The sequence below is a fragment of the Apteryx mantelli genome, chromosome 28, assembly GCF_036417845.1.
Source record: "Apteryx mantelli isolate bAptMan1 chromosome 28, bAptMan1.hap1, whole genome shotgun sequence".
Taxonomy (NCBI): Eukaryota; Metazoa; Chordata; class Aves; order Apterygiformes; family Apterygidae; genus Apteryx; species Apteryx mantelli.
This window is the reverse complement of record NC_090005.1, coordinates 1,048,226-1,058,628: the sequence shown is the minus strand read 5'-3', so window position 1 is coordinate 1,058,628 and position 10,403 is coordinate 1,048,226. Positions and strand designations below refer to the sequence as shown.

The window sequence follows — 10,403 nt, the reverse complement described above, 5'->3', positions numbered from 1 at the left end:
ACAAGCGATCATCTCACAGAGTAGTATTTCTCCCCAGTGAAGCAGCAGCCCAGTCCCTGAAGCATGGCTGGCCTTGCGCGGAGGTTCTGCTCTTGTTCTGCGGACGTGCGCTACTCTCCTCCACTGGGAGCCGGTTGCCTAATGCATAGCATGAAGGTGTTCTCTTTTCCACTAAAATTTAAATGATGAGATTTTCTTATCCTGCTAAAAAGTCAAATGTTTGAAAACTGAAAAATATGGGAATTTTATTCAAATTAGTTGAAACATTACTTCCAGTCCTATTTAGTATTTTAATAGGGTATTAGCTGAGAGTTCTAAACAAAGTAATTCCTACCTAGCAATTCCCAACCTTTTGCTCTGAATTAAGACCCAGAATGTTTTGAAAACTTTTCCCCCCCCCAAACTCTGCTGTTGATGGCTGGCAGCAGTTTCATCCAAAATGATTTGGGGTTGAAACATCAATTCTGACCATTTCCTGTGAAAAGCTTCATTGTCTCTAAATACACTTCTATAATTAGAAATAGTTGTGTTTAAAAAAAATGAATCCCTTTCTTATCCTGCAGTGAAATCTGTAGTTGAGAACGATGTTGTTTTGTTCCCACAACAGTTGGTACAGCCGTCGCGTACTCGCGGTGCCCAGCAGGAGCGCCTTCAAATATTTGTGGTGTTACTCAGTGGAACAGTACACAGAATGGGGTGTTCGCTCTCTTTCTTCCTGCGTGTACTTATGACCATATCTAATAAAACAAAGCAGTGACTCTTTAGGGCTCAGTAAAAGTCTATCAAGGCCATCTGTCTGTAATAGATCATTCCCTGCATGCCAATACATACTTTTTCTTTTTTTTAATACAATACCTATTTTGAAGTGAGGGAGTAAGGCCCCACCTGTCCTGCCCTCTTCTGCAAGACCAGGGTGTAAGTCGTGGCACCTGCCCACACCCTGTGTGGTGAGGTCACATGGAAGGGCCCCGGAACGTGTCCTCCTTGCCCATCTGATGGTCCTAGTACAGCGTGTTTACCCACCACCCAGCAGTTAACTGTGCTGCAGTGCTGGAAGGTGGTGTGCTGCCCTCCTGGTAAGGACAGCCAGGAGGGTCCTGTCCAGCAAACATCTCCCCTTTAGGAAAAAAAGTAACCCTTGCTTACATTACACCTGATCTGTTACTCATTTATTATTGCAGGGACTAGCACTGATGAAATGTTAAAGGGCACCTTGAAAAGATCCACCACCCAATGGGATGATTGTGATTATGATAGGAACAGTAATTAGATGAGTCAGACTTTTACAGTATGCACCCTTTGGTCAAGGACTTCATCTGGGGCTTGTACAGCCCCTTGGAACCAGCAGGTTCACTGGGGTCTCAGCTGATGCACCTCATTGACAAGACCTCGGTGAGCCAAGGGCAGGAACGGCAGCCCTGCCACTGCGACAGGATTGCAGCCCCTGCAGAGAGCCGGGGCTTTGCTGTGCTCCTGCCTAATGACATGCCACGAAATATTGTGGTGCTGCTCAGAAAACATGCACATGTATTGACGGGTCTGTGCAGCAAGTTTCAGTCTGGCATTGGTTCTGTGCAGCAACTGCCCAGGAGAGTAACGCAGCCAGGTCCTCGAAGAGGCAAGAATGAAGCTTGCCGTGTCCCCGCAGTAGTCAGCTACGCAGAATCGGCTTGTCTCAACCTTGCTATGAATGTGACTATTAAATACAGGTGAGGGAGCTGGAGCAGTCCGTCAGTGCTGACAACTTGTTTCCTTGTTTTCAGGGGGCAGGATCTCCCCAGCACGTACCGCAGACGCTGCTTCATCGGTCTAGCTGGGTATTTGTTAGAAATTAGCTGAGCAATCAGGTCTGGGTTGGCAGCGCACCTCTCCCCGGGCACCCTTCAGCAGTCGCATAAGAGCCGAGTGCCCTCTAGAGAGCAGGTTAAGGACTGTGGCATAGGGTTCCTCATGCCTCCCCAAATATCCAATGTGGCGAGATGTAAAATATCAGGCTCGGCACCTCCTGGCACAGGTAGGAGCAGGAATTGGTGGCAGCAGCAAGAGGGGACGCTACCTCGCATCACTAGAGCGCAGGGATTGCATCTTCTAATGTGTTAGAAGCTGGTCTGGTGCAGGTGGCCCTGAAAAGTAATGTAATTAAAATACTGAAGTTAAAGTATGTTATGTATCATTACATAGTTACATTATTATACTTTTGCTTTATATAGCAACTAATAGCACCTTCTGTTCAGCCATAGATGGTATTAGACAAACTTACCTGTATCCTCTGCCCTCTCAATAAAATGCAAATCCCACTTGAATCAGAGTCTCTGATCTCAGCCTGGCCCACTGCGATAATGCAGTGTTTACCCTCTTTGGGTAGGCTGGAACACGAACAGGAGACAGCTGTGCCAAGCCAAGCGCTTGGGAGCAGAAGACTGGCAGGTTGCCTTCTCATTTCGATCTTTCTGTTAAAGAACAGCTGACACCTTATGGAGAGATCTGGGAAGTACAAAGATGTCTGGCCTGCTGGTGTTTATCAAGCACTTTCTCCATTTCCTGGTTCTTTAGCACAAGCAACATTTGCATGTACTGATAATTCATTGATTCCAGTTCCTCTGAAGTTTTTATCTGAAATCAAATACTGTGGTTATGGAAGTCTTTGTGTGAGTCTTGGTGCAAACTGGATAGAGTGCCAGCTTTGCCTTTTGTTCTCAAAGGCATGTTCTTTTTTTCTACGAAAAAAATGTAAATATTTTCACAAATGCTTCATGTTAATTTTTCATTATTCCACTGCAAGAGGGAAATGCCAGTGCCAGCCTGGTAGTGCCAGTTAGAAAGTGAAAACAGATGTCAAATGCACAGAATTTTTGCTTCCATGAGATACCAGCTCCCACTTCAGGGTGGATTTGGTTTGTGCTAGTTGGCCAAAATCCTCAGCTGGAAGCAGTGAGCAGCAGGTGACATATCTGCAAAACTCTAAGTGCCGTATAGGTTTTATACGATGGTGGCAGTTACTGGTGTAAAATCAGTCTAGGAATAGCAACATGGCAAACCTGGTAAATGCCAAACAAGGCACCTGTGTTGCTGGCTGGCATCAGCCTCTTCCTCCCTGTTGCACGTCAGCCAGAAACTTAACGTCAGGCGTTTCAGCTTGTACTTGTTTTCCAGGCTCCGATTCAAGCCACGAGAGGCCGCCCTGAGAGCGTGCGTCCCCGACTTAGGCAGCCGGCGCCCCGGCAAGGGCCCGGGAGTGAGCTGGGCCAGCGCGCTCGCCTCCTCCGAGCTCTAACTTCTCTACATCTCCAGCTCTTCTCAGAGCCCTCGCAACCAGGGCGCATCTTGTTTCCTCTCTGTTTCAAAGCTGAAATACAGTCCTCCCTTGGCTTCTCCATCTCCTGGCTTATTGCAGTGCATAAACTGACCGTGAGCAGAGGCAGCAATACTGTTCTTCCAAATCTAGTATATTCAGGAGTGTATTTTGGAGAAATGTACTTGTTTTTATGCTTCAAGTATTTTAGTTTCTCAGCTGAGGGCTTCAACATCTTTTATCTGTCTTTAGGTCTGAGACATGTTTGTGCCATGTTATATACACTATAAAATGGCCTTTCAAGTCATCTGCTCTTTCTATCCTGTAGGTGTCTCTGCACAGCTACTTTGGTCCTAGCATCCCTTTGATGCCTCGGAGAAGAGGAAATTCATGTCCAAATCTAAATGCTGACATCTCAGGACCTGCTCTCTGCAGTCCTTAGAGTCCTGGAGAGAGCAGGCACTTGCCCTGCCCAGTCCCCCTCCCCAGGCAGTTGTCTAACACAGATTACATTTGCCCTGGGAAGAGGTGGAGATGTCTCCCTTAGAGATGTCTGAAGTGAGGTCAGATGACTGCAGTGCAGGTCCATTGAGTCGTGTATGACTGACATCCTGCTCCCCAGCAGCTGACCCATCTCACAGGTGGGCGTCTGACACTTCTGGAGCCTTTCTCCTGCTCTGAAGAGCAGCTGGAGACACATGCCACCGGTGGCTGCAAGGCTGATAACTGTATGTGCACATACACCATCCTGAGCTTGCTTTTCATGGAAATATCTCTCACTGATCTCCCTGTTCTCTTTACATTGCTGACCTCCAGCTGCACTTATTCCCCATTTTATTGTTCATCAATGAATTTAAGCAAAACATTCTGCGGGAAACGCACAGGCATCTGCCTGAATCGGCTGTCCATGCGCGTCATGGAGGAGGTCTAGCAGGAAAGGGCAATATGTGCTACCAGATTTGGCAGGGAAGAGCTGGAAAAGACCTGGCAGGCCAGCGAGGCCATTCCGTGGCTCCTGCTGGCACAGCAGCTTTGTTCTCAATTGACTGTGATTTTGACCAGTCTAAGTGACCCTTGTGATGGGGTTTCTACCTTTTCCTTGTGGGGCCGTTGCAGAGTCTTAACAGGCCTGGCTGAGGATGTGGTTTGCACCTGGTTTGCTAAAGGAAATCAGTTTCCAGACACAGATTTCTTGATTGCATCAGGCAGAAGCGAAGTTTATTAGAAACACTTTTTCACCAGCAGGTACATTAATGATCCTGTCTAACTCAAATAACTTTGTAGAGATTACAGCATTACAGAACAGAAGTAGCAGAACAGAGGAAGGTGGCCCAGGGCCCCCATGGGTCCCTGTAAATACACGGCAAAGCATTGCAGAGTTACTTCTACTTTCCCTCCATAGAGGGGTGCAGTGAACATTGAGGGTTTGTTCTTGTTTTGTCTGTGGGTTACTCTGTATGTCATCTTCTAGTCCACTTCTTCTTAATCACAAATCCTCCTGCAGGTCACTGGAGAGAAAATGCAGAAGAATTATTTTGCTTAGAACAGAAGTAAAGTGCTTCATATAACAGCAAAAATTGGGCTATATAGTGTCCTCATTTCAAGAACAGACTTTGTTAAACAAGAACAGTTGGCAGACAACCAGGAAACTCCAGAAATTCCCTAAATAATTGTGTTTTGAGGGGAATTTGCAGTTGTAAATTTACAGATCTGCTCCTCTTTTTCACTGCTTCCAGCACCCTTTTTGCAAAGTCCTGTTTGCTGTAAAGTGTCTTAGGAGCATATGTTGTCTCCTGGCCTTATTACAGAGAAACAGACTAAAAGAACAGTTTTCCTCTTGTGTTATCAAAGCTCTTACCTTGTATGTCTCCAGTCTTGCAGGGTGGGACTTGGGGCTGGCAATGGGAAGATGAAGTTGTAGTATAGGTGTGGCTTGTCCTAATGACTCCTCCTCCTACACCAGTTCCTACTCCGATTCCTCCTCCATGACTAATGGGATAAATTTGGTGGAAAAAGTAGGTCATTTTAGAACTGTACATGACACTGCTAAGGGCACAAAGTCTCAAACTATCGTTTATAGAGCTAAGAAGTGTCTTGGGGTATTTTGTGTTCCATTCTCTTCCCAGTTTCAGTGCTTTGCATTGCTGCTCCCATTTGGCACGGAAATGGCAGAGCATTGCAATTAATTCTTTTTGTGGCAATGCTCACCCATCTTAGTATAGAAAAGAGTTTAAGAATGTTGACATGATGCTATTAGTTACAGTGTTGGAAGATTTGATTTCTCTGCTTTGCAGAACCCAAAGGAGGGAACGAGATTTATTTCAGACTTGGATATTCATCATAGTCAAGTAGCTCATGAGACAAAATAGTAACATGTCAGTGAAAGCAATAAGCTGCACTAAAGATTGTCAGATTCCCACCCCATGATACAGATCCTTGATATTTTCCTATATTCTGTAATGGATTCACAGATATACATACATAAGGTCCTGCTGTCCTCCTTCCAACAAGCAGCGGTAGGTCTGAATCTCCTGCTCCAAACGGCATTTGACATCCAATAGAGTCTTGTATTCTTGGTTCTGGCACTCTATTTCTGCTCTTATTTCTGCCAGTTGCTGCTCCACGCATGTGATCTGGTTCTGTAGCTCGCCAAGGAGGGTGTTATATTGACATTCAGTCTCAGCCAGAGAGGATTCCAGATTATTTCTCTGATAAATGAGACAACCAAACAAAGAAACAGTATTCAATTAAGTGTCACAATGGACTTTATTTCCAATGCAAAAATAAAAGAGCTATTCACCACCATGCTGCTGACTTAGAGGTCTGGCTGTTCATGCTAAGAAATCCAGCAATAACCATGTCACAGCTGTAATGAGCTGACCACCTACCTGGCTGAGCTGCGCCTGCAGATCGATTTCCAGAGCTTGCAACTGGCGTCTCAGTTCGGTGACTTGGTTGTTGCATGTCTCTACCTCCTGGCCGCTTGTAATAACCTCCCGATTCACCTCCTCGATCTGAAAATCACCAATCCAGAATAAAGAGCTTCAGGGAATATCTGTGTAAATTGAGCTTGCTTTTACCGAAACAGAATACAAGAAGTAGTAAAAACAAAGGTGAGCAGGGCAAGTTCTCTGTGCACTGTGTGTTATTCACTGCCTTCAGTTGTTTGGTCTTTTTACAAATTGCATTAACCCCTTGGCTATTAAGTCTCTTCAATCCAAATGTTGAATATCTGAGTTTCAGCAACACCCCATATGGCCTTGCAGCAAATGCTGCTATTCCAGATGGGACGTAGCAAACTGGTCAGACAAGCCTGTGTCTCCCATGCCACACAGGGTGTAAATGAGTGCTGATCTCGGGCTATGCTGTAAAGGAAAAACTGCTTATTGCCTCTGTTTCTGTCTTCTGAAATGCTCTGTACTCCGGTATGCGCTAGCTAGTTTCTTTCTCAGTAGGTGTTTCACTTACCTTGCACTCATACCAATCCTCGACTTCCTTGCGGTTGCGCGCTATCAGTGTTTCATACTGGCATCTCAAATCCTCCAAGATTTGCCTGAGATCTGGTCCAGGACAGGCATTCACCTCCACACTAACATCTCCAGTTGATTGTTTTCTCAGACAGTTCATTTCCTGGAAACATAACCAATATCAGATGTGTGTTGTTCTTAAGAGACATCATAGAACAACAGAGTTGAGTTTGGTGGCTAAGAAGAGCACATCACCCTGCGGGGAGTGCTGCCCGGCTGTGGCTGTAAAGCACTGATAGATGGTGCAAGTGTCATCAGCCCCCAGCAAATCTGTTGGGTAATTTCTTTTCTCATCCACTGGGGCAGCTCTCACCCTTTGCCTCTCCTGGTGCCAGCGTAGCCCAGAGGAGCAGCTGCCTCTCCCCCAGAGCTCCTGCACCACCCAAAAGGCAGACAGGTCTGAACCCCAAAAGTACTCGATGGGGAAAAACAGTGGCATGAAAGCGGCTGATCTTTGCTTTCAAAATTAGAGCACCTTTTTGTAGGCAAAAAATGTTATGTCAGGGCTATGGCGCTCCCAGGAGAAGGGTAGGACCCTACCTCCTCATGGTTCTTCTTCAGGCAGCACAGCTCCTCGCGCAGGGACTCCAGCTGTGCCTCCAGGTCAGACCTGCAGAGAGTCAGCTGATCCAGGACTTGGCGCAAGCCATTAATATCAGCCTCCACGCCCTGGCGGAGGGCCAGCTCCGTCTCGTACCTGGTTTGTGCAAGAAAGCAGAAAATCAGAACCGTAACATCTCATATGCACTCAGATTATGCAAAGATCTACTCTTTCCATCTACCTGTTCTAAGCTTTATTTTGTTGTCTTGGCTGAATGCACTATGTGCCACACTTTGCACTGCATTTAATATCTGCTATGTGAACGTTTTTCTTCATCTTTCTCTTTCCCATTCCTGACTACTGTATGTTCGTTACCATTCACCTACCTGCATTTCTGCCCAGCTGATACCAATCTGCATTGGTCTGTGGTGGAAACACATCAACTATACCACTAAGAGCCCCTCCCTATGCTGCACCTCCCCAGCAAACGCTGTTGCCAAATGTTCTGCTCTGAGAATACTAATTAAGGGAGGTCTGGTGACCAAGAGCAAAATGCCTTTCAGGAGTCTGTGCTTCCTAATGTGGTGTCTTGGTGAGACTTGTCTGAAGCATTGCTTTGTCTGGGTCTCCACAAGTCAGATGTGAAGGAGCAGGGCACAGGCAGTGGGGTTCGTGTACACGGGGGGCACTCACTTCACACGGAAGTCATCAGCAGCCATCCTGCTGTTATCAATGTCCAGAATGATCTTGTTGTTATCAATGGTCGCGCAGACGATCTGGAAAAGAGCAGAGTGTGAGAGATGCTGCATTTCTCCCTGTGGTTATACTCTTCGGATGCATCTGGGCTGCAGTCAAGTAGTAACTCTTTCCAATGTCATTCTTCCATCACCTTTTTACCTAAGTAGATCTGTTCCTTGAACAGAGCCATTCTAGGAGGTAGCTTTGCCTCCTTGACTAACAGGCAGTAAAGAGGTCGAGTGTGTAGAGGTTGGTAGTTAAAGAATTGAGAGATGGGACCTGGTTTCAAAGTCTCAAGGCAAGTTCCAAACATCCTTCAGAAAGAGGTGAACCTGAAGACACTTCCTTAAGACATTAAAGCTCAGATGGCATTCAGGCTTGCTTGTTCCTGACTTCAAGCTTAAGGATTTTGGGGGAAGATAGTTGGAAGGTATCCCTGAACCCCCAGTTCGACCATAACTTTCATTATAGGCATAGTAATATCAGGCTCTTAGCACCACTGCTGCAATCAACAGACAGTTTTAAATACTGGATTTTTTTCACCTAGTATTTATAATGTTTCATTTGATACATTTGTTTTGCTTGTGTTCTACAGTTCTCTTTGCTTTGCTTTTCCTACTGGACTGATACCACTACATTTCCTCAGAGCACACTGGGTAATATATTTTTAATTGTATAGTCAAAACATAATGTAACAAAGCATCTTTTTCCTATTTGAGAGTATTTTCCCACCTATATCACCTTGCAGCGTGCGTCACTGATAGGCACTCACGCTCCACAGTGTCGTAGAAGTTGCCACAATTTATGTCTGCAAAGACACTTAGCAGCAGTAAAACTACCTCCAACATGGCAGTCAGTTCTAAATGCAAAATCAGAAATAAGCCTTAAAATGGAGGGAGCAACTGAAAAATGGCATTACCTGGTTTTGAAGATCTTCGATTTCTTTATAATAGCAGCTGTAGTCCCGGGGCTCACAGGAGAGACCCTGTGTAGCATACCACTCTCTGATTCTGCATTCCAGTTCAGCATTTTCTTTCTCCAAGCACTTCACCTTGTCCAGGTAGGAAGCCAGGCGGTCATTGAGATTTTGCATGGTCACCTTCTCATCGCAGGATGAAAGCAAGCAGTCGCCACCAAGACCACCAACAACCACACCGCCTCCAAGGCCAAAACCAAGGCCATTGCCATAGCAGTTGCCACCTCCATAGCTCCCACCAGCCAAGCTACCAACACTCAGTCCCCCTCCATAATTCACTCCGCCGCAGTAACTCCTTCCAGAAAAACCTCTGCCACTACCTATCCCATAGGAAGAAATCCGTGCTCCTCCACCACCACCACCACCAATGATACAGCTGCCACCACTGCTCCTGCCTTTGCTAGACACAGTAATCGTCTCCTTAATGTTGCAACTCATGGTGACAGCAGTTGGAAATGCAAGCAGAAGCCCAAAGCAAGATGCACAGCTTGATATTGAATCAGACTGCGAGTTGTCTGTTGCCACGAAACTCTATTTATACCTTCCACAGTGGGTGTCACCAATGTTTCTTCTTCCCATAAGGCTGGCTACTCTAGCCATTGGTGCCAAGAGTAATTTCTCAAAGGGAAGTTTCCTTTCAAGAATCCTGGTAGACAAGGAAGATACTTTACATGTCACTTGCTAATTTCAAAAATACATTAGCAATAATGTTTTATGAATCATCAGCTTTTTGTTTATGATGCAAACTTTACAACATTAAGCCAGGAAAAACACTGTCCTAAATTATATACCAGGAAGAAATCATTAAGGGTTATTGCATCAAAGAGCTCTTTATCTCATTAATTTATTTTCATTTTATTTTGAGTTGAATAAGCAGTTTTCATGTAAGGTGCTGATGTTGGAATATGTAAGATGAAAAAGAAAGAAATATGAAGTTGAGTCTGGAATGATGTATGAGGAATGATGTAAGAACTTTTTGGAAAGATCAGAGACACTGAGATTAACCTTTAAATCTCTCCATTGGCAAAATGACAACTCCAGAACACTCTCCTATGAGACAGGTGAGGCTGTGGAGTGATCTCCTAATGGATGTTCCAGTAATTCACAAATGATTTTTCTTACATAGAAAGCATAGGAACTACTTTAAGTACTTTCCTGTTGTTCAGTGAAAGATATTTCTGTAGTTTTTTATCTTCATGGATGGTGATCAGTGCTGGGGAAAGGGGGGGTTTTGGAAAGAGTGACTGGGAGTTCGAACATCCTATGGGCACTTTCTCTGACAACATGTGCTGCATTCTAAGAAGACATCTTGGGACTACTGTCCTAGGA

The 10,403-nt window shown here is 45.3% G+C and overlaps 1 protein-coding gene across 1 annotated transcript; it reads right to left on the bottom strand.

Moving 5' to 3' along the window:
- Positions 1–4,619: 4,619 nt before the first annotated feature.
- On the bottom strand, positions 4,620–9,512 carry LOC106487607 (keratin, type I cytoskeletal 13-like). Its single transcript, XM_067312203.1, has 8 exons — positions 9,018–9,512; positions 8,054–8,136; positions 7,360–7,516; positions 6,761–6,922; positions 6,181–6,306; positions 5,774–6,000; positions 5,151–5,281; positions 4,620–4,800 (listed from the first exon to the last, which is right to left on the bottom strand). The coding sequence occupies exons 1-8, from the start codon at positions 9,510–9,512 to the stop codon at positions 4,775–4,777; spliced, it is 1,407 nt and encodes a 468-aa protein (XP_067168304.1). The 3' UTR covers positions 4,620–4,774.
- Positions 9,513–10,403: the final 891 nt, after the last annotated feature.